General features: G+C 41.1%; 1 protein-coding gene and 1 non-coding gene across 2 annotated transcripts in view; one reads left to right on the plus strand and one right to left on the minus strand.

Annotated features, from left to right (window-relative positions):
* Nucleotides 1-23,995, plus strand: part of ENTPD5 (ectonucleoside triphosphate diphosphohydrolase 5 (inactive)) — a 58,708-nt gene that overhangs the window by 28,957 nt on the left and 5,756 nt on the right. Inside the window, exons 4-15 of the mRNA XM_076003873.1 lie at nucleotides 7,140-7,426; nucleotides 8,077-8,156; nucleotides 13,980-14,123; nucleotides 17,384-17,459; nucleotides 17,737-17,772; nucleotides 18,091-18,179; nucleotides 18,490-18,569; nucleotides 19,248-19,309; nucleotides 20,253-20,354; nucleotides 21,173-21,313; nucleotides 22,029-22,085; nucleotides 22,966-23,081. Of these exons, the coding sequence (XP_075859988.1) occupies nucleotides 7,210-7,426; nucleotides 8,077-8,156; nucleotides 13,980-14,123; nucleotides 17,384-17,459; nucleotides 17,737-17,772; nucleotides 18,091-18,179; nucleotides 18,490-18,569; nucleotides 19,248-19,309; nucleotides 20,253-20,354; nucleotides 21,173-21,313; nucleotides 22,029-22,085; nucleotides 22,966-23,081 (1,200 nt within the window). The 5' untranslated portion in view covers nucleotides 7,140-7,209. The remainder of the gene's footprint in view (nucleotides 1-7,139; nucleotides 7,427-8,076; nucleotides 8,157-13,979; nucleotides 14,124-17,383; nucleotides 17,460-17,736; nucleotides 17,773-18,090; nucleotides 18,180-18,489; nucleotides 18,570-19,247; nucleotides 19,310-20,252; nucleotides 20,355-21,172; nucleotides 21,314-22,028; nucleotides 22,086-22,965; nucleotides 23,082-23,995) is intronic.
* Nucleotides 2,281-2,386, minus strand: LOC142871636 (U6 spliceosomal RNA). Its single transcript, XR_012919869.1, has one exon. It is a non-coding gene; the product is annotated as a U6 spliceosomal RNA (small nuclear RNA).

Here is a 23,995-nt window from a genome sequence, read left to right on the forward strand (position 1 = left end):
TTTTTGGAAAGAAGTCAGCTGCTATTGTTAAATGGGTGAGATCTAGTGCCTGAGTTATTAGATCACCGGTTAGCCCTTTGGATATTTATTCAATACCTATTATGTGCTAGCACTGTTCCAGCACTAAGAACACGTCAAAAACAAAACAGAAAAAAATGTCTGCCTACCTATAACTCACATGAGGGTGGAGTGGGGGAAAACAAGGAATATGAAAATAAATAAAAATAGTAATTGATATAGTCTATTAGAAGGTAAAAAGAGCTGTGGAGAAAAACAAACAGAGAAGGAAGGTAGACAAATGTGCAGGTGGCCAAGAGAGTTGTAATTTTAAATAGGGTGAACAAGGAAGGTCTCACTGAGAAGTTGACATTTGAGCAAAGATTTTAACAAAGTGAATGAGCAAGCTGTGCAGACTGGCATCATATAAAATAGGATGCCATTCTATATAAACTCTACATTGTAAGCCTTTCTAATACCATTTTTAAAATAATAATTTTAAAAATGAGGTTGGAAGTGCTGTTAGAAGGTGGTTGCTGAGAGCAGAAAGGGCATTTTAAGTGTTCGCTCTTTGCTTTCTCTAAAATTTACTGTTTGGTTTTACACTGAACACCTGGTATGACTCTGCAGATTTTACTCCATGAAAACAGATACCTAGGATGCATTGTTTTTCCTTGAAATCTCTTTTGAAAGAAAAGCAAATGTTGTCTTAATGGAAATAGAAGCTGGAGAGGTTTTTCAGAAACCACAATAATATACAAAATATGAGTGATCCCTGCAGTCACAGAGATGGAGGAAACCTGGTGTCTAGAGCTCCTCTAATTTACTGCCTAAGGGAGAAGAGGGACTAAGAGTTGGACAAAGCAAAGATCCATTAGTACTCAGAGAATCTGGCAAGTTGCTTCTGTCTTCAGTTATTTAGATTGATCTACAGGACCAGCCTGTTTGCTGTAAAGGAAGATTCAACCAAAGGGAGTGATTTAAGGTGTGAGTATTAGTCTGTTTCAGTGGTTGATTTCCTGGGATGAAGTTTTGTTTGTTTGAGAGTCTAAAAGTTGAACAATTTTGTTTCTTTCTTTCCTAGCCAATAGCTCTTTTTTTTTTTTTTTTTTGAGACAGAGTCACACTCTGTTGCTTGAGCTAGAGTGCTGTGGCATCAACCTAGCTCACAGCAACCTCAAACTCCTGAGTTCAAGTGATCCTCCTGCCTTAGTCTCCCGAGTAGCTGGGACTACAGGCATGTGCCACTATGCTCGGCTAATTTTTTCTATATATTTTTAGTTGGCCAATTAATTTCTTTCTATTTATAGTAGAGATGGGGTCTCGCTCTTGCTCAGGCTGGTCTTGAACTCCTGACCTTGAGCAATCTGCCCTCCCCAGCCTCCCAGAGTGCTGGGATTACAGGCGTGAGCCACCACGCCCGGCCTAATTTTTCTATTTTTAGTAGAGACTGGGTCTTCCTCTTGCTGGTGTGGATGTCCTGAGCTCAAGCAGTCCTCCCACCTCCATCACCCAGAGTGTGAGGATTATAGGTATGAACCACTGTGCCCAGACAGACAAGTGATTCCAACTCTGCCTTTGTAGTACTTCAGACCAGCTCTAGTTATTTTAAATATTTTTAAATGCCAAATACAATTAAGTTTAATTTGCTTTATTTTATGTAATATGTCACCTGTGGGGAGGGAGGCATTTTGATAAACCCAACTACATACATAGTCTACAGATTTGAGGTGATTGAGAATCCTGAAACTGTACTCCAAATATACGAAGTGTTTGAGATGAAGGGTCTGGGAAAGGGGAACTTTGGAATCAGATCATGTTGCTTAGCCAGTAACTATGACTTGCATAAGAGATCCAGAGATGAAAGCTGGATAAGAATACTCAAAACTGTTTTTTTTTTTTTTTTTTGAGTTGTACTGAATTGTTTCTCATTTTCTTTTTTTTTTTTTAATTATTTTTTTTATTTTGGCATATTATGGGGGTACAGATTTTAAGGTTTCAATAAATGCCCATTTCCCCCCCTCCCCCCAAAAGTCTGAGTCTCCATCATGACCATCCCCCAGATGGTGCACATCTCACTCACTATGTATGTATATACCCGCCCCCCTCCCCCCTCCCACCTGCCCAATACCCTATTACTGTAGCACCTATGTGTCCACTTAGGTGCTACTCAGTTAATACCAGTTTGCTGGAGAATATATCTGGTGCTTGTTTTTCCATTCTTGGGATACTTCACTTAGTAGTATGGGTTCCAGTCAAAACTGTTTTTTTTGTGTGTTTTTTTTTAATATGGAACACTTCACGAATTTGCGTGTCATCCTTGCACGGGGGCCATGCTAATCTTCTCTGTATCGTCCAATTTTAGTATATGTGCTACCGAAGTGAGCACCCAAAACTGTTTTGAGCAAAATGCCTTAACTGTTAAAGGATAGATATGGCATTATTCACTAGTGCCAAGAGCAGCTATAGTCTACAGCAGAGAAAATTTATATATTTTAATGTATATAAATATATCTGAAAATTTATAAAAATAAGAATTTTAAAGTAAATATATATATAAATAAAATGTATAAAAATAGATTTTACATGTAAATAATATACAGAGCAGAGAAAATAGCCAGCAGACAAGTTGGCAAGGTCTGGAGACATTTTTGGTTGTTGCAATTGATGTGGGGAACTGAGGGGTTGGGATGTGCTACTGACATCTAGTGAGTAGAGGCTAGGGGCACTGCTGAACATTCTACCACATGCAGGACAGCCCTACAACACAGAATTATCCAACCCCAAGTGTCAGTAATGCCATGGTTTGAGGAACCCTGACCTTAAGGAACTCTACAGATGAGATCATAAGACACAGTCTGAGCTTTACAGCAGGCCAGCTACAAATCACCAAAACAAAAAATACTTTTTTGTTGTTTCCTTCTCATTTAATGTTGCTCCAGGAAAAGAAAGGGAAAAAAGTTACTACTAAAGCAACCATGTAGAAGGGATTCCATTATTCCATTGAACACTACCAAGTGTTTTTTATCACAGGCATTGGGAAAATTCAAACTCATTATCATGACTTTGTTATAAAATGATGCAAAAATTTAAAAACTCCTATACATTTTGAAAATTATTTTCTAGTAACAATAAAAAATTCACTCTCCTTCTACTTTCCAAAACTTCAGTCCTGGAAAAACACTAAAAGTTATTATATAATATTTGAACAAAGTATTATAATTTAAACACAAAAACCCCAAACTTTTATGTATATAATACATCATTTGATTTTCCTGATAACCATGGAAGGTAGGTAAGATAGGTATGCTTATTCCCCTTTTACAGATGAGGAAATGGAACCTCAGACAGGCTAAAAGACCTGCCCAAGATCATACAACTACCCAACAGATAGAGATGCTGGGACTGAAACTCAAGTCCTCTGACCTGAGACTCTATGCTTTCTCTACTGTGTTCCACGTCTAGGTTTTCAGCAACATTTATATCTAATCTACCATAATATAAAAATCCAAAATAAATAATGCTGAGCACACTAAATTTTTTTTTTTTTTTTTTTTTTTTTTTTTTTTTTACTCAAAAACCTGATGATGATAAATTTTTTATTTCTACTGAGGACATATTAAGAAATATGGGCAATAACTTGCTTAAGGGAGGCATTTTGGAATCAGAGAAAAAAGTTGGTAAGAGTGAAGTGTGATTTAAAAATATATATATTTTCTAATACAGGTTCTCTATTGCCCAGGCTAGAGTACACTGCTGTTATCCATAGTTCAGTGCTGGACTCAAGCAATCCTCCCACCTCAGCTTCCTGAGTAGCTGGGACTGCACACATGCATCACCACACATGGCTAATTTTTTTATTTGTTAGGTTTGGTTTTTTTTTCAGAGACGAGGTCTTGCCACATTGCTCAGGCTGGTCTTGAACTCATGGTCTCAAGAGATCCTCCTGCCTCAGCTTCCAAAAGTGTTAAGATTGGCCAGGTGTGGTGGCTCACACCTGTAATCCTAGCACTGTGGGAGTCTGAGGCAGGAGGATCACTTGAGGTCATAAGTTTGAGACCAAAGTACTAGTATTACAGGCATGAGCCACTGCACCTAGCCGCGAGTGATTTCTGATCTGGATTTCATTACTAAGTTAACTTTTAGCAAGCCTATATAGACCTGTCTGTCTTAATTTCCCCATCTGCCTTAAGTTCTTTTTTTTTTTTTTTGAGACAGAGTCTCGCTTTGTTGCCCAGGCTAGAGTGAGTGCCGTGGCATCAGCCTAGCTCACAGCAACTTCAAACTCCTGGGATCAGGCGATCCTACTGCCTCAGCCTCCCAAGTCCATCCCAAGCTGGGACTACAGGCATGTGCTACCATGCCTGGTTAATTTTTTTGTATATATATTAGTTGGCCAATTAATTTCTTTCTATTTATAGTAGAGACGGGGTCTCGCTCTTGCTCAGGCTGGTTTCAAACTCCTGACCTCGAGCTATCCATCTACCTTGGCCTTCCAGGGTGCTAGGATTACAGACGTGAGCCACCACACCCGGCCTGCCTTAAGTTCTTATAGATAACGTGGCCTGAAACCTGTGAAGGCTGTTTTTAAAACTATAATGGTCTACTTAAGTGTTTTGGGGGTTTTTTTTGTGTTTTTTTGAGACAGAGTCTCACTTTGTTGCCCAGGCTAGAGTGAGTGCCATGGTGTCTGCCGAGCTCACAGCAACCTCAAACTACTGGGCTTAAGCAATCCTTCTGCCTCAGCCTCCCGAGTAGCTGGGACTACAGGCATGTGCCACCATGCCTGGCCAATTTTTTCTATATATATTAGTCAGCCAATTAATTTCTTTCTATTTATAGTAGAGACAGGGTCTCTTGCTCAGGCTGGTTTTGAACTCCTGACCTCGAGCAATCCCCCTGGCTTGGCCTCCCAGAGTGCTAGGATTATAGGCATGAGCCATCGCGTCCAGCCTTAAGTGTTTTTCTGATTTTGGTTTTTTTTTTTTTTTTTTTTTGAGACAGAGTCTCATTCTCTTGCGCAGGCTAGAGTGCCACGGTGTCAGCCTAGCTCATAACAACCTGTAACTCTTGGGCTCAAGCAATCCTTCTGCCTCAGCCTCCCAAGTAGCTGGGACTAAGGCATATGCCACCATGGCCGGCTAATTTTTCTGTATATTTTTAGTTGGCCAGTTAATTTCTTTCTAATTTTAGTATAGATGGGGTCTTGCTCTTGCTCAGGCTGATTCTGAACTCCTGACCTTGAACGATCCTCCCACCTCGGCCTCCCAGAGTGCTAGGTTTACAAGTGTGAGCCACCACACCTGGCCTACTTAAGTGTTTTTAAATTAAGTTGATTTATTTCCTTAAAATGTAGTTATGTTTTTTTTTTATTTTTTAATATTTTTTTATTCTTTCATTATTTTTTTAAATTTTTTCTCTTTCTTTTCTTTTCTTTTTTTTTCTTTTTCATGCTCTACCAACTGAGCTAGCCGGGCAAAATGTAGTTATGTTAATAAATGTAGTTATATGTGTGAGCCACTGGCAATATTGTTGATCACCAGTGACAGTCCAGTGGCCTAATTTTTGAGGACTGTGAACACACCAATGGTAGGGACTTTATAACTTCTTTGTAACTTTGTAACTTTAATTCACAAGTTGAAGCTTCTTATCTATCAATCATAAAGAAGGAAGGGAAGGAAAAAGGGAGGAAGGGGTGTTAGTTTATGATCTAAAGGCAAATTTGTCAAAATGGAAAGAAGAAAATTAGACTCAACAGTAGGAGCAGGTGGCAGAGAACCTTTGAGTATGTGAGAATCACCCTACAATTCAAAATAAAGCATGGGAGATTATGTTAAGTGAAATAAGCCAGGCACAGAAAGACAAATACCACATGTTCTCACCCATACATAGAAGCTAAAGAGATTGATCTCATGGAAGTAGAGAGCCAAATAATAGTCCCCAGAGGCTGGGAAGGATGAGGGGTTGGGATGAAGAGAGGTTGGTTAATAGGTACAAACATACAATTAGAAAGAATGCGTTCTAGTGTTTGAAAGCACAGTGAGGTGACTTTAGTTAACAATAATTTATTGTAGGCTGGGCGCGGTGGCTCACGCCTGTAATCCTAGCACTCTGGAAGGCCGAGGTGGGAGGATTGCTCAAGGTCAGGAGTTCAGAACCAACCTGAGCAAGAGTGAGACCCCATCTCTACTAAAAATAGAAAGAAATTAACTGGCCAACTAAAAATATATAGAAAAAATTAGCTGGGCATGGTAGCATATGCCTGTAGTCCCAGCTACTTGAGAGGCTGAGGCAGAAGGATTGCTTGAGCCCAAGAGTTACAGGTTGTTATGAGCTAGGCTGATGTCACAGCACTCTAGTCTGGGCAACAGAGTGAGACTCTGTCTCAAAGAAATAAAATAAAATAATTTATTGTATATTTCCAAATAGCTAGAGTAGAAGATATGAAATGTTCCCCACATGAAGAAATGATGTTTGACGTGATGGATATCTTAAATAACCCAATTTGATAATTATACTGTTTACATATATCAAAATATTACATATATCCCATAAATATGTACACATATGTATATTATGTATCAATAAAAAAACAAAGCATGGGGGGGAAATGTATATGTGTGTGTGTATGTATGTATGTATTTTTGTTTGTTTTGTTTTATGGAGATAGGGTCTTGCTCTGTTGCCCAGGCTGAAGTGCAATGGCAAGATCATAGCCCACTGCAGTCTTGAACTCCTGGGCTCAAGTGATCCTCCTGATTCAGCCTTCTTAGTATCTGGGACTACAGGTGAATATCACCATGCTCAGCTAACTTTACATATTTTTTTGTAGAGACGAGGTCTAGCTATGTTGCCCAAGCTGCTCTTGAACTCCTTGCCTCTAGCAATCCTCCTGCCTCAGCTTCCCAGAGTGCTGGGATTATAGGTGTGAGCCATTGCACCTAGCTGGAAAATATATTTTAAATCTCAATTTCCTTTTGGAACCAGATTCCCTGCAGAAAAGGTGCTAAGAGCCTATATTAGCTCATTGTACTTGTTATTAGAAATAGAGAAGGAACACCTTAGGTACAGTGTGTTTATTCTTCTAAAGGTGTAACCAAGAAAGCCAGTTGGTCTAACCTTGTGTGTTTTTATCCTATAAGCCACTACAGGTGTGTGTGCAAGACTGCTGCTGCATCAAAAGCCTAAACCCAACCACATCTTGGGAAAAGAATGGCCACTTCCTGGAGTGCAATCTTTTTCATGCTGGTGGTATCCTGTGTTTGCAGCACTGTCTTCCACAGGGACCAGCAGACTTGGTTTGAGGGTGTCTTCCTGTCTTCCATGTGCCCCATCAATGTCAGTGCCAGCACCTTGTATGGAATTATGTTTGATGCAGGGAGCACTGGAACTCGAATTCATGTTTACACCTTTGTGCAGAAAACACCAGGTAAGTGCATCTGGGACCCTTACCAGAGTCTATAAATTCATACTTTAGCATCCCCTGCCAGAAACAAATGTGCTGAGAGTTCCTGATATGAATTACAGAATCTTACAGCTAGTGAATGTCCTTCTTCAGAGAACACTTTTGACTATAATTGAACACATGATTTAATTCCTTGTGGAATTTTGAGAGAAGGGCTGCATGTAGTGTGAAACCCATGTGTTCAAGAAAAATGGCTGTAATTTGTTCTTACTCTTCTCTAAAGGTGGTTAATACTCCAGGGGTCCAGAATATTGAGAGTGGTCTTGGGAGAAGAATCACATAAGAGTTTCACTGATATCCTTGGACAAGGGGCTGAGAGGACTCAACTTTTTCTGAATTATCAGTGTTCTTTCCTCAGGTTGCCTATAGAGCCTGGGAAAAGGAGTAGTAGCTAGGTGTCCACCAGAGAAATGGCAGCAGGACCCTCAGGGGTTTCTCTAGTACTCCTGCAAGACATTCCTCACTAATGGGATCATTTGGAATAGCTTGAGGGAAGAGCAAGTTAACCTAATAAGTAATAGGAAAGTTTACAGAGCCCATTGTCTGAAGCAGCCTCACTGTTGGTTTGTATTACATTACTTGCTTTCTTCTGTTTTGTTCCATGGACAAAATAGGACAGCTTCCAATTCTAGAAGGGGAAATTTTTGATTCTGTGAAGCCAGGACTTTCTGCTTTTGTAGATCAACCTAAGCAGGTGAGTTTCTTATGATTTAATGTTTTGATTCTCAGTAACTTGATAATTTAACAACAACACTGCTGTTAAATATCTCATGCTGTTCATTAATGAGATTAAAGTCTTGTATGAGATCAGTTTTCTCTCCCCTAACCTCGTGAAGAATAGTAATTGTATACTCCGGGCTCATGAAGGCTGGGTGGAAGGAGGCTAGAAAATAGATTGTGGTCATTCAGGGATGACACTAGCTTTTAAGAGATTGTTCCCTGTGTATTTACTATTTAGGATTTGTGTTGAAGCCATCAATTGCATTGCTTTACGTAAATGAAGAAGATAGAAGATAGACAAAGTTTTATGGAGTATGATGTATAAACATGGTATTCAGGAGATAGAGACCAGTGAATTTCATTTTATTTTTATTTTTTTAATTAGAATTTATTTTATTTGATAATGTCTAAAAACAACCCTAGGACAATAACAATTATACCCTCTGAAAAGGCATTAGCCCCTCACCCCCACTGCCATCCCAATTCCGGTGGATCCCCAGGTTTCCAGGACTCTGTAGCTTCTTTCAGTAAAGGGCTCATTCCATGATTGGTGTAAACAGACTGGGACCTGGAAGGGAGGCTTCCCAGGAAGAACTAACTGGGCCTTCGGTAACCTCCTTTTGCTAGATCAGGATTAACCTTTGCTTGGAGTCTCTGAGCCCAGGTCTCTGCTTCCCAGTTAAGGTTATTTACATAGATTTATTTATTATTTATTTATGTATTTATGATTTATTTATTTATTGAGACAGAGTCTCACTCTGTTGCCCCAGCTAGAGTGCTGTGGCATCAGCCTAGCTCACAGCAACCTCAGACTCCTAGGCTCAAGCAATCCTCCTGCCTTAGCCTCCTGAGTAGCTGGGACTACTGGCATGCGCCACCATGCCCAGCTAATTTTTTCTATATGTTTTTAGTTGGCCAATTGATTTATTTCTATTTATAGTAGAGAAGAGGTCTTGCTCTTGCTCAGGCTGGTTTCGTACTCCTGACCTTGAGGGATCTGCCAGCCTCGGCCTCCCAGAGTACTAGGATTACAGGCGTGAGCCACCATGCCCAGCCCAGGTTATTCACATAGTTTTAAATGAGAAACAGCCATTATGTAAAGAATCCAACAAAATCACTCCAACTCAGTGTTTATGTTTATAGAAGGGAAGAAAATTACAAGGCACTTACATTTCACATCTCAATAGGAAAAGTAAAAATATCTGTTCCTTTCAGACAATAAACTTGCTATTTAATTATTAGTTCTGTTATAACTCATTTAGCAAGCAATGAGTCATCCATAAACAATTCTAGTAACTGCCAAGCCCTGTCACATAAAATTTAGCTATAAACTCTGACATCTAGATCTTAGGACACAGAACAGAGTTTTCTACTGTCAAAAATTCTCCACTTTGCAAAAGAAAGAAACTGATGTCTTGGTAAATACTTACAATTCAATTTACCTACCACACTTGTGGAGATTTGGTTTGTTTTTTTTTTTTTCAGCCATAATGGTGGAGATATTGTCCCTATTTCTTCTCCTTAAGCATTCCCAAAGCTAAGCTCTGTTATTCTGTTTGAAATCACCCACAAAATAGAACAGACTACCTACAGTACCCACTCTGGGGAAGAAAAAAGGTAAATAAGAATTATCAACAAATAGAATATAAGCCTAAATTATTTTCCCTAAAAGCTACCTCTTTCTTGCCTCATTGGAAACATTTTATTGTCTTTCAGGCTTTGCTGATAAAATTTTATAGTTAATGAATAAATCTTTTTAAGGTAACAAGTCCAGGGAGGGGTGGTGCTGATTACAGCACAGACACGTGTAGCTCCTGTGTCAAACCAGACTGTCTTATCACTTGGGAAATCCTCATACCCTCACCCTGCTCATACCCTGCTCATTGAAGAACTCAATGACTACCATCCCAGGAGACACGCTCTGTGCCTCTCCACACATGAGGTGGCACAGGGCTGACATTCACTAGACACTCCAGGAGACATGGCTGCTGTGGGCATCTTGGGTCATCCCTAAATAGTTGTGAAACCAGGACCAGGAAAAGACAAGAGGATGGCTGAGGACACATCACCCTGTAAAGTTTTGAAAGGGTAACCTCAGTCTAAAGATAACCTGGTAAGGTGTGTGTGCCTAGGGAAGATAAAAGTAGGAGAAGCACAAAGATTTTTTTACAGGGGAGTATCAGGTGATTATTTTCTGCTTTCCTCTCATGTGAAATGTTCAGATGCAGAAAATACATATTTTTAAAAAGTTACAGCGCTGTGAAAAAAATGATCAAAAATTAAAATATTGTGTCTCTTTGAAAAATAAAGGATGAATAGTTGATAATGTTGTGAGTTGGAGAGAGGTAGGCTTTGGGAATGTGGAGAAGGAACTGGACATTTAGGATTTCCAACAGGCCCTAGAAGACTTAGGCGGGGCAAACTGGATTTGCATCTTGAATCTGAGACACTGCTTGCCATACATTTGCAAAATGCAAGGAAAATCAGTCCCCCAGAAAGTGTTAAAATAGTTTTAAAAAAGGGGCAGGCAGACTGTAGTGTCCTCAGTTTCCCCCTACGGAAACCTAATTCTAACTCAAATGCATTTCCTGTAAATTACAACTTGAAGGAAGACAAAACTTAGGCAAATAACTATGAACTGCTAATAACATTCTGATTACAAAACCAGAAAATAGCCACATGCATAGTCCAAATAAGGCCACTACATAGCTGTACCTAATCAATCATTGAATGTCGTTTGCATCCACATACACCTTATAAAAGCCTTTCCTTCAAGCCCTTCCAGTGGCCCCAAGACCACAAACCATGTTTAGAGGCTTTTAGATTCATAAATTACTATTTGCTCAAATAAATCCTTTTAAGTATTCACACTTTCTCAGGTTAATTTTTAATAGGAGAAAGGAGATATGGGGACCTCATGGACTCACAGCTTCTCCCACGAATAGACCCTGCACACTGAGTGGAGATTCTCCCTTGAGGACCACGCCCTCTCCCCACACAACCCGGGGGAGACACGGGGCTGTGGGTGCAGAGCTGTACAGAGAGGGCTCCCGGCTGCAGGCAGAGTAAATGTGCAGGGACAGGACAGGACGCACTAGGTCCCAGCTGCCCGCCCAGCCCCACCCCGTGGCCAGAGGGAACTGAGGGCTACTGGGGGCTAAGGTGTGCCAGTGGTGAACTTCAGGTCTCAAGACTCTCCAGCTGATGCGAGAAGGCCTGGTCCACCACAGCCACTTCCGGCCACTGTGACCAGCCCCAACCCACACATGGGACACACAACCTACCCTCACACTCACCTTTTCCTAAGCTTTTGGGGTGTCCCAATGTCTTCCCTATGGATATCCCAGTACCTTCAGGTCACAGGGTGTCAGAAGCCGTGGCAGAGACTCCTGGGCCCTCCTGGAAATGGAACGGTGGAGAAGGGACCCCAGCTCAGTGCCCAGCACACAAGTGCCAAAGACTGGGCCAGATTTCGCCAGCTGTCTCCTTCTTTCTCGAATTTCATTTGAGTGCCTTGATGTAGGATGGAACTATGCCTGTATTCTAGAACTTAGGCAATAGCCCATATGACAAAAACCTTTGGTAGCAAAGAACGAAAGGAGAGGCCAGGCACAGTGGCTCACGCCTGCAATCCTAGCATTCTGGGAGGCTGAGACGGGCGGACTGATCGAGGTCAGGAGTTTGAAACCAGCCTGAGCAAGAGTGAGATGCCGTCTCTACTACAAATAGAAAGAAATTAATATATATAGAAAAAATTAGCCGGGCATGGTGGCGCATGCCTGTAGTCCCAGCTACTCGGGAGGCTGAGGCAGTAGGATTGCTTGAGCCCAGGAGTTTGAGGTTGCTGTGAGCTAGGCTGATGCCATGGCACTCACTCTAGCCTGGGCAACAAAGCAAGACTCTGTCTCAAACAAACAAACAAACAAACAAACAAAAAGAATGAATGGAGAGTTTGTGGTGCCTGTATTTCACATTTGAGCACACACAACATACTACATCCAGTCTGTCTGAGGCCATGCTGAAATGAAATAGAATAAGGCAGAATATTGAACTTTGGGAGCAGACATGAAGGTATTTATTGTTTTGTGTCACAAAAATGTGTATTACCCAAAGGAAAACATGATGTTAAAAATGGTTTGAGTTTGGAGAATTGAGAGTATATATCTTAGTTCAGTTGCACATGAATGGCAAATGTGCTAGAAAATTAGTAGCTGTTGAGAGCAACTACATTATCAGACACTGATTTGACATTTAGAAAAGATGATTGTGTTGTTGCAGTTTCTAGTAATAATGATTAAAGAGCAGTGCTTTGTTAGAATAAATGTTCATTCAGGGAAACAGTAGATTTAAAATAATGATTTTCGGCCGGGCGCGGTGGCTCACGCCTGTAATCCTAGCACTCTGGGAGGCTGAGGCAGGAGGATTGCTGGAGGTCAGGAGTTTGAATCCAGCCTGAGCAAGAGCGAGACGCCGTCTCTACTATAAATAGAAAGAAATTAATTGGCCGACTAATATATAGAGGAAAAAATTAGCCAGGCATTGTGGTGCATGCCTGTAGTCCCAGCTACTCGGGAGGCTGAGGCAGGAGGATTGCTTGAGACCAGGAGTTTGAGGTTGCTGTGAGCTAGGCTGACGCCACGGCACTCACTCTAGCCTGGACAACAAAGCGAGACTCTGTCTCAAAAAAAAAAAAAGATTTTCATTTATCATAAATTGAGCATCTCCTCTGTGCCACATATGTAGGTGCTGATAATACAAAATAAGCCTGACCTATTCTGTCTTTAAGGAGATCATCAAAAATATAACATGAAGCCTGAGCAAGAGCGAGACACCATCGATACAAAAAATAGAAAAAACACTAGCTGGGTGTGGTGGCACTTGCCTGTAATCTCAGCTACTCGGGAGGCTGAGGCAGGAGGATCACTTGAGCCCAGGAGTTGGAGGTTGCAATAAGCAATGATGATGCCACAGCACTCTAGCCTGGGCAGAGTGAGACCTGTCTCAAAAAAAAAAAAAAAATTAAAATTAAAAAAAAATACTCTCAGCCAGGTGTGGTGGTACATGCCTGTAGTCCCAGCTACTTGGGAGGCTGAGGCTGGAGAATCACTTGAGCCTAGGAGTTCAAGTTTGCAGTGAGCGATGATTGTGCCACTGCACTCTAGCTTGGGGGACAGAGCAAGACCCTGTCTCTGAGAGGGAAAAAAATGTATAACATGAAAACAGCTACAGCTAACATTATGTGTCAACCACACAACTCTGCCTCATGTGCACAATAGTTTAGTGATGGTATGAGGCATATCTCCCATCTTACACCTGAGAAAACTAAGGCCATGTGACTCAGATTAGGCTGGAGGGCTAGCAAGCAAGTTGTCTGACTGTAACTCTTGTGTTTTCTTTTTTTTTTTTTTTTTTTTTTTTTAGGGGGGCCAAACCACGTGGCTTTATTATACACTCGTGGACGAGGTTCTGGGGCCCCAAGAGCAGGGGCCCCGGAAGTCGCCCTGTGTTTTCTTCACTATACCCAACTCTCTGGCCTAAAGCTAACTTATGTGAGACATAAAATAACAGTCAACTAAAATGGCCACAATAGAAAAGAATGATATTTATCCTAACTATCAAAATGAAATGGATTCTCCTTCTTCAAAGTCGCTTCTGTAGGTTTCTGCTCCTATAGCACAGAGAGGGCTTGGAGCCCTCTGCCACCTCACTCTTGTTGTTCCCCCAAAGCATATTGAGGGCATAGACCAGTGCCACTAACTAGACTGTTCACTGGATGAATAGGACATCTCTTTTGAAGGGTGCTGAGACTGTTCAAGGACTCTTAGAGGTGGCTAAAGACTCAATCCCCCGAAGTCACTGGAAGACGACCCCAGTGGTCCTGAAGGCAACAGCGGGACTGCGCTTATTGCCAGAACGGAAAGCCCAGGCTCTGCTCTTTGAGGTAAATCTTTGCAGATTTTTGAAATCTGCATCTTGGATAATTCTGTCCTTTTCCCTATATTAATATCTTCTTTATGAGTTTTTAACCTTTGGAGTATGACTGCTACCTTTAGTATTCCACCGTTGCTAAGGCACTATGATGACTCTGGGCTCTTGTTACAGCTATTTACATTTTTAATTATTATTCTCGAATTTATAGAGCTTTTCCCAAAACATTTAAAGTACCTCCTGTCCATGACATGCTTAATTTTCTAACTTTTTAAAGCAGAATCATAGTTGTTTTTAATCAACTTTATTAAGTTAAACTTACATACAATAAAATGTATCCATTATAAGTGTACAATTAAATGAGTTTTGACAAATATGTTTTCTCATGCCCCAAAAGTCATTTTCCCCACCCCTGAAACCAGGCAACCATGAATCTGCTGTCAATATAGATAAGTCTTACCTGTTCTTAGATTTCATATAAATGGAAGTATACAGTTTATATCCTTTTTTTTTTTGAATAGCTGGCTTTTTTCGCTAAGCAGAGTTTTTGAGAAGAATCATAGAATTTTAAAGTTTGGAAGATATTTTATGTATTTTTTTCCTGAATGTAAGAATGTGTTCTGTAATAAAAAGTTTGAAAGATTTTTAAAAGTCATCTATTTCAACTCCCTTCTTCTTCAGATCAAAAATTTAAGTATAGAAAGTTCTGTTAAACTCAGTATTTTTAATTTATCATACATATTTATTATGCAGTAAATATGTAAATTAATAAGATTAAATTTCATATTGAGAAGAATATGTATAGGCAGAATCCTATTATAACAAAGAAATCACAGCAAGAAAAGATTCTGTATTACAGGTGTGCTAATTCAGTCCTCTAAATCCATTTTCCTTTGTCAGTATAGAAAGTGTAAGTCCCTTGCCCAAGGACAAGCAGTCTAGTAGATCTGTGTGAGAATCTGAATTCCAGTTCTTCTATTCATTCATTCATTTCTTTAACAAATGAGTGCCTACTGTATACCAGGTGCTGGTGAAGTTACTGGGGATACCTATGACAGGGAACAAAAAGACAAAATGGTCTTTGCCCTCCTGAAGCTTACCTTCTAGTTTCAGGAAGACAGAAAATAAACAACCAAACAAGCCAACAGAAAGTATGTCAAGTGCCGTAGATGCTATGGAGAAAAAGAAAGCAGGGTAAGGCAGGTAGGGACTCCTAGTGATGGTGTGGGGGGAAATGCTATTTTAAATAAGGCAGGCAAGGAAGACCTCTTTGATAAGATTCCTTTGATCAGAGATCTGAGGGGAATGAAGAAGCAAGTTACACAAGATGTTGTGAGAAGAATATTCCAGGCTAAAGAAATAGCAGGTGTAGATGCCAGAGGCAGGAATGTGCTTGGTGTGTTAGGACCAGCATCCAGGAGTCGAGGACTGCTGAGGGGAGTGAATAACAGGGAAGTAGGAGAGGAGGTCAGAGAGGTGGGTGTGGGAGGGGCTCATGTAGGGGCTCAAAGGCCGGTATAAAGACTTTGGCTTTTTCTCTAAGAAGGAAGCCACCAGAAGAAGCTTTTGACCTAAGGGAAGACATGATCCAACATCCATTTTATTTATTTATTGAGACTGAATCTCACTCTGTCGCCCAGGCTAGAGTGTCGTGGCGTCAGCCTAGCTCACAGCAACCTCAAACTCCTGGGCTTAAGCAATCCTTCTGCCTCAGCCTCCTGAGTAGCTGGGACTACAGGCATGCACCACCATGTCCAGCTAATTTTTTTTACATATATTTTTAGCTGCCAATTAATTTCTTTCTATTTTTAGTAGAGATGGGGTCTCGCTCTTGCTCAGGCTGGTTTTGAACTCCTGACCTTGAGCGATCCACTTGCCTCAGCCTCCCAGAGTGCTAGGATTACAGGCGTGAGCCACCACGCCTGGCCCCAGCTAATTTTTTGTATATATTTTAATTTTTTAATTTTATTTTTTTTGTTTGTTTTTTGAGACAGAGTCTCACTGTGTTGCCTGGGCTAGAGTGTTGTGGCGTCAGCCTAGCTCACAACAACCTCAAACTCCTGGGCTCAAGCAATCCTTCTGTCTCAGCCTCCTGAGTAGCTGAGACTACAGGCATGTGCTACCATGCCCAGCTAATTTTTTCTATGTATTTTTAGTTGGCCAATTAATTTTGTTTCCATCTTAAGTAGAGATGGGGTCTCGCTCTTGCTCAGGCTGGTTTTGAACTCCTGACTTCAAGCGATCTGCCCTCCTTGGCCTCCCGACCTCCATTTTAAAAGCACCATTCTGGCTACTGTGTTGAGAACAAACTGTGAGGTGGGAGAGAAAAATGGAGAAGGCAAGAGCAGAAACTCTCTTGTATCTTATTCCTGTTTGCTTATCTATCTTCTCCTTAAAGGTTATTTATAGATCACTTAACTGGCTTTTCCTGGTTGAAACAGAGTCCATAGGTCACTGTTTGATGTGTTTTATCCCATCAGAAATAAGGAGAGCAACCAGACTAGAGTTCTTTATATCCCTATCTGTAGAATTCTTTTCCCCCCAGGATAATCACATACACTTTGGGAGGCTGAGGTGGGAGGACTGCCTGAGCTCAGGAGTTCAAGACCAGCCTGAGCAAGAGCAAGATCCAGTCTCTAAAAAAAAAAAAAAATCGTATACAAATAAGACATAATAACCATGTCATTGGCCTGTATTATGGAGAGTCTAGTGTTTGTATGAGATCTTCATTCCCATCTCCTAGAATAGGATTGCATAAGTCTAGATTTGAAGTCTTCCTAGACTCTAGAGGCCCCAGCCACACACCAGAACCCGAGGAGCTGGTAGGAGAGTCCCTCAGCCCCAGAGCATGAGCTCTTTCACCACAGCGGGTTCCTCTGCTCATCTAAGAAATGGAGTGGGAAAAGCTCCTCCCACTGCCCAGGGTATGTTTGGTTAAACAAAACAAAAAGAATCAGGTGTTTTTTTTAAAAAATGACAGGGTCTTGACTTGAACTCACAGTGTCAGATATATACCCTTCCCTAGGTCCAAGTCACCTGTAAGTTTAGATGGTTTAAGCTTTACTTTAAAGTCCAAGGAATCCTTGTGTATTTGTTTTTGCAAGAAACTAGTAATAGCTTGCCTAGTTTCTTCTCTAGTTTCTTAGGGCAAAGGAATGAGTTTTGCTAAAATTTTAGTAATGGAATAGTTTTATAAGCTTTATAGGACACGGTCAAAATATGGAAATCCATTTTACTGCCTTAGGGAATCCACATTTTTCCCTTTTTCTCTAGGTAAAGGAGATCTTCAGGAAGTCACCTTTCCTGGTACCAAAGGACAGTGTTAGCATCATGGATGGATCCTATGAAGGTGGGAGAGGTGGTGTTAATGTGTTCCAGGGGGAAAGGAGCAGGGTCAATGAAAGATCTAACTAATGAAACTGGGAACAGGGATGGGTGCTGAAAAGAAAGGAACTAAGTATGGAGAAACAAACAAGCTGGAGAAACAGGACAGCAGGACATCAAAGGACAGGGAGAAGGGAAATGTGTGCTCTAGACATGAAATTAAAAAAGGAAAAGAACAAACATGGGGCCAGGAAAAAGAAAAGTGCTCTGGAATGTAATCCTTGTCTTTCTCTCTTTTTTAGGCATATTAGCTTGGGTTACTGTGAATTTTCTGACAGGTAAGCTTATCTTAAAACCTTAACTGGCTTTTACACACATGGTCAGAAGAGTAAAATTCCTTTATTTTTTTCTGTATTGTTCTTTAAAAAAAAAAAAAAAAGGAAAGACAGGAAGTTAATGTTTATAACTGGCCTTCAAGGCCTCAGCTGCAGCAAGAGTCCCTGTGAGTGGATGCTCACCTGCAGCCCTTGGGTCTGGGGAGCAGTGGAGTATTTGTGGACCTTCAGTGAATGACAAGAGCAGGAGAGACAATGCAGACAGATGAGTGTTGGCTGTCCAGCATATGGAGGATATTTAGAGCTGACTCTCATTGACAGGTCAGCTGCATGGCCACAGCCAAGAGACCGTGGGGACCCTGGACCTGGGGGGGGCCTCCACCCAAATCACGTTCCTGCCCCAGTTTAAGGTGAGTCATTTACATGAAGGTGTGGTTAGCAATGCCCTCAGCAGGCATATCATGGTGCTAAGAAAGTGGTACCCCATTTTCAGACAGCAACTTCAACACAGATAGGCTGCGTAGAGTGAATTAATGACTGGGTGGACTTCCCCTTGCCCTCTCACTGTTCAGAGTCCCTTTGATTCCTCAAACCTTATGAAATTAGCAGCTTAGTCCGTCTCCGTCTCTAATTTTGTGGGGGGAGGGACAGGGATGGTGGTGATAACATCTTTAAATAATTGCAGATCCTAAATAGTCTTTTGCTTTTTCTGATTTGCAGAAAACCCTGGAACAAACACCTAGGGGCTACCTCACTTCCTTTGAGATGTTTAACAGTACTTATAAGCTCTACACACACAGGTGAGAAGGGGGACAGGGAAGAATATTTCACATTGTATGATTCTTCCAGCTTTTCAGAGCGTTCTCAAATCTGTTATCACATCTGGTCAGCCTTATAAGTCTTTGCCAGTTCCCTAAGGCCTATCATCTGAAACCCAAGACACTTTCCAAAGCCCTAGGGACCTAAGAGTCTTTTTCATTCTTGGCCTCAAAGGTATGTAACTTAAAGAGTCAAAAGTTTTCTCTAGGGAGAGGACACTTGGAAAAGGCTCAGCCTTAGCTCCATACCAACTCCTTTGAGCTAGCCTTCAGGTGTTCAACATCCAGCCTGGAATGTGATCCCATTTGGGTCTGGGAGCTAAACTAATGAGTCCTTTTCTGGGGATGGTTCCTAGTGTGGGACTCTAGGAACTGTCATTGTCTCTCTCTCTTTTTTTTTTTTTTTTAACACATCTATCCAGTATGTCATTTTCTCTTGACTTTTGAATCATAGCTGTGGGGAATTCGTACTGTATGGCCTTGATCCAAGCTATACAGAAATTATTCTTGTTGACCACATGAGTTGTATAGGTCACAGAGACAGAACAAGGTTTTCATCTCTGCAGAGGGAAATGCAAACCATGTTACTTTTGAAAGAAGTAGCTTTAAGACAGAGAATTTCACGACTAGCATGAAATGGGTCAATCCTGTATTTTACAGTTACTTGGGATTTGGATTGAAAGCTGCAAGACTAGCAACTCTGGGAGCCCTGGAGACACAAGGTTTGTCTGGGTATCTGTCGGGTGGGGGATGGTGAGAGTGACACAAGTACTCAGCTTGCCTCTTCCTTTCCTTGGCAGCGATTCTATGGAGGAAAGGCTTATGTTGAATTGGTAATGGACCTTATCTATTTTATTAATTTCTTTTCTATTTTATGAATTCACAAGTTTTGGTATATAGTATGAGCCATTTTTAGAATGAGATCTCCCTATATAGGGAGTACAGTCTGTAGCCATGGGGCGGAAGCATCTGCAGATATTCAGGACTCAAACAGCGCATCTGGCAAGAGCTTGCTCGAGCCCTAGCTTTACATGGGAAGTGCAGGAAGCAGGGTCTGTTGTACTTGCAAGGTGGAATAACTGAGCAACTTCACTCATCTCTTCACAGTTGGGATCAGGCAGAACTGGGTTCAGTCCCAGTGTTACGATTTGGGACAAGTTAGTTAACTTTTCTCTGCCCCTTTCCTCACATTAAATGAGATTTTGCATTTAATGCACTTTGTACAGTGCTTGGCTCACGGTAAACTATTATCAGGATGATGACCATATTGCATTTCAGGGTTCACAAAACATCTTCAAATGTATTTCATTTAAGCCTCTCAGCAACCAGTGAGGAAGGTATTTTTTTCCTGTTTTTAGGAAGGAGGGAACTCTTACTCTATTGTGGGTTTTGGATTTTTTCAAGATGCGATGAAAGCCATGTGCGTGTGCGTGAAAATTTGCTTCTGGTTTTGGGAGGATTCACCAACCCCACAAAGCCCATCTAGCCTCAGTTAAGAATTCCTGTCACAGGATATAGTCATGGAACAACTGATTTCATCAAATTTTAAAGCCCAGGCCCCCCCACTCCCTCTGGTGATGCCTTTCAGCCTTAGTGGCTTCTTGTTTGTGTTCCCCCTTCTCTGTCACATACTTGCCTTTTATTTTGTGCCCTGGTTTCTTTCAGGGATTGATGGACACACTTTCCGAAGTGCTTGTCTACCGAGATGGTTGGAAGCAGAGTGGATCTTTGGAGGTGTGAAATACCAGTATGGTGGCAACCAAGAAGGCAAGTGATGTTTTTTTGCTGGTTAAAATTACCTGTACAGTAGAAATTCTGGTAAAGTCCCATGAGAAACTTTTTCTAGAGCTCAAGAGAAGTTTATCAGGTTACAAGGACTTGTTCCAAAGAATCTTGGTATGCCTCCAAGGACTAATGGGAAATGACAACAAGTGGGGCAACTGCCATTCTACATCATATTCTCTTTCCTCATGGATGCACTAGAAACCTATTCTTAGCTGGGTTGGTGTGCGTTTGTCGTCTCAGCTACTTGGGAGGCTGAGGTGGGAGGATCCCTTGAAGCCAGGAGTTAGAGGCTATAGTGCATGATGATTGAACCTGCGAATAGCAACAAATAAAAAAGAAAATTTTTCTTAGCCTAGGTCTAATGTAGCAGCGTGAAAACTTGTTCAGTTAATGTTTAGTTATTTAAATTATAGTATCACTTAAAATTGATGATAAGAAGAATGATTCATCTTAGGTATTACAAAAGGCATGGACCTTAGTATCAAGGAAAAAACTTGATCGTCCAGTGAAGGAGGCAGGTGAGCCCTCTAGATACTTGTTTGTAAATACCATGAAACGTAATGCTGTTTTGGTGAACACAGGTTAGGGAGGGAAGCTGCCATGGAGAAACAGAGCATCGTGGGGCTGCAGAAGTTTGCTCATCTTTGATTGTAAGCCCTTTGTCCTAAGCCTTAGCCTTCTCCTTCCTGCTTTCCTTTAGCCTCCAGCTGTTCCCTGCTTGTCTCCAGCAGCTTGCTCCAGAGAATGGCCTTTTCCCCTGTCACTGTCCTCACTTTTCTCGTGTACCTTTGCCCTGGCAGGGGAGATGGGCTTTGAGCCCTGCTATGCCGAAGTCCTGAGGGTGGTACAAGGAAAACTTCACCAGCCAGAAGAGATCCAGAGAAGCTCCTTCTATGCTTTCTCTTATTATTATGATCGAGCTGTTGACACAGACATGATTGGTAAGTTCACCTCAGGTGTCAGTCCAGAAAGAAAAGTGGGCAGGGCTGTGGTGGGGAAGGTCAGGGAGAAAGGAGCACTTGAAATGCTTTGTTGGGGTGATTGCCTGACTCTTCTCCAGTGCTGGTTGTTGAGTGGCACTAGTCACTTGAATGGAAGAGTGACTACGACTTAGAATATTTTGGAGGTAGATAACCTCAAGAACTATACCTGACATTTTAAAAAATCTTTATTGAGACATTATTGGCATACATAAGTGTACGTGTTTAAAGCGTGCAGTTTTCTAATTTTTGTCATGGATATACACCCATGAAACCATAACCACATTTAAGATAATGAACATATCCATCACTCCCAAAAGTTTCTTCCTGCCCCTTTATAATAACTTTTTTTCTTAACACAAAGTAATGCTTTTGTTTCACTGTGTGAGTTAAGTACATGATATTTCATGGCCTGAGAGATAAGAATTAATTTTCTGTTTATGTGCTTTTTAATTGGTCTATTTTTTTTACTGTAGTTAAATATACATAAGATGAAATGGATTATAAATAAATAAAATAGGCTGTATAGATTATATTGTATGGATATGTCATGTTTGTTTATCCCACTCTCTAATATTGAAAATGTCCAGTTTTTTATTATAACATCACTCGGATGACTCTCCTTGTATTTCCTTGAAGGCTTTTTTATATCAGCTGCTATTCTTTTTCATTTCAGATTATGAAAAGGGGGGTGTTTTAAAAGTTGAAGATTTTGAAAGAAAGGCCAGAGAAGGTAAGTGTCAAGGGAAGCCCTTGAAGGCACCCCTTTGAGGCTGTGCCTGTGCCTGCTGACTCTAGTGACCTAAAGCAGTAACCTCAGTCAGTTCAGAAAGCCTTCTGCGTCTTCTAGCCTTGCTAGGAGTTAAAAGCATCAGGTGCTAGCCAGGCACAGTGGTGCACATCTGTGGTCTCAGCTACTGAGGAGGCTGAGGCAGGAGGAATGCTTGAGGCCAGGGGTTTGAGGCTGCAGTGAACTATGATTGCACCTGTGAATAGCCACTGCACTCCAGCCTGGGCAACATAACCAGACCCTGTCTCCAAAAAAATTTTTTTTGTAAGCATTAGATGGCATATAATTCTGGGCAAGAATACAAGAGGCTTTGGGGAAATGGTAAAAACTTTGTCTTTCTACATTTCTTCCTTTATTTTTTTTAAAACTAAAATAGTGTTATCAGTGTTAATGAAACACCGAGCATAAAAATACATGGGAAAAAGCCACAGAGGCTTCCTTGAGAGAGTCAATCTAAAATACAAATGATCTTATCCAGTGGCCCACAGTAGAGCTAAGTGGTATTGCCCTGTCTTGTGGGCCTCAGCATTAATAATAGGTAAGGAACTAAACCTTTGCAATAGGTCACAGAAACTTAGCAAATAAACTAGGACCCATGTAAATTTGAGTAAATAAGATATCACGCCAGAAATGTGCAAGCTCTTAAGAAGCTGTGGGTCTCGCAAAGGCAATCAGTGCAGTCTACTTTCTACGAGGCCCAGGAGTTAATCAAATGAAGATTTCTGCTTTGCTTATTCTACCTCAGTCTATATTTAGAGCAAATCCTACATGTCTCAATTAGTTGCAAACTTGAACTCCACTGTTCACTGTCTCTCACTTTCAGTTTGTGATAACTTGGAAAACTTCACCTCTGGCAGTCCTTTTCTGTGCATGGACCTAGCCTATATCACAGCCCTGTTAAAGGATGGCTTTGGCTTTGCAGACAGCACCATCTTACAGGTAAGAGATGGGACACCAGAGTCCCATAGCAGTCTTCTTTTGTGGGGGTTGGGAAGGAGTCAAGAATTTGTTTAGTAATCAGAGTAGCTATAGGTGGAATTATGAGGTATTTCTGATTGGGCTATGGACAAGGCACTGTGCTAGGCACCATGAATGTGGGAAATTATGCTGATGCAATGGTAGTCTCCGAGTATATTACTGCTTGCCTGTGCACAACCTGGCCCAGGCAAGCTATTCCAGAAGTCACAGAACAGAAATCTTGCAGCCCAACTTAACATGCCCAAGTCACATAGTTTATTAAATCAATTTAGAGCTCAGGGCAAGAAGAGTTAGTGTAGTGTTTAAAACTTGGGCTCTGTTGTCCATTAGATCTGTGTTAAAGTTCTGATTTGCATGCTTACTAGCTCTGTGGCCTTAAATGGAGATCGACTTCCCCTAACTTTTAGGTTCCTCATTTGAAATACAAGGATCCTTGTAGTACTATTTCATAGGGCTGTTATGAAAATTAAGATAATGCATAAAAAGCACAATGCCTGGCACATAGTAAGTTATTAGTATTTGTATTACTATTAATGGATGGATTTTGTATCAGTTGGGGATAATTGGTGGGTAAGAGATCATCCTTAGCCTCTCAATACATGCTAACTTAACAGCTGCTTCTACTTGAGTATCAACAATAACCAAGTCATTTAAGGACAATTTTCCTGCTATTTTCAGTGGAGGCAGAATGTAAATCAGTCATGGACAGTCCCCTGTTCCAGAGATAGCTTCATTTTGGCATCTATATCCTCCAGGCTTCCAGCCAAGTCCTGAGGACACAGGAAGAGCATTTTGGTGTGGGCACTTCCAATTTGACTCAGGTGTCCGAGACTGAACCTCATGATAATCACTTTTTTCCTCAAGATAATGATTTA

Source organism: Microcebus murinus, chromosome 6 (genome assembly GCF_040939455.1).
Source record: "Microcebus murinus isolate Inina chromosome 6, M.murinus_Inina_mat1.0, whole genome shotgun sequence".
Taxonomy (NCBI): Eukaryota; Metazoa; Chordata; class Mammalia; order Primates; family Cheirogaleidae; genus Microcebus; species Microcebus murinus.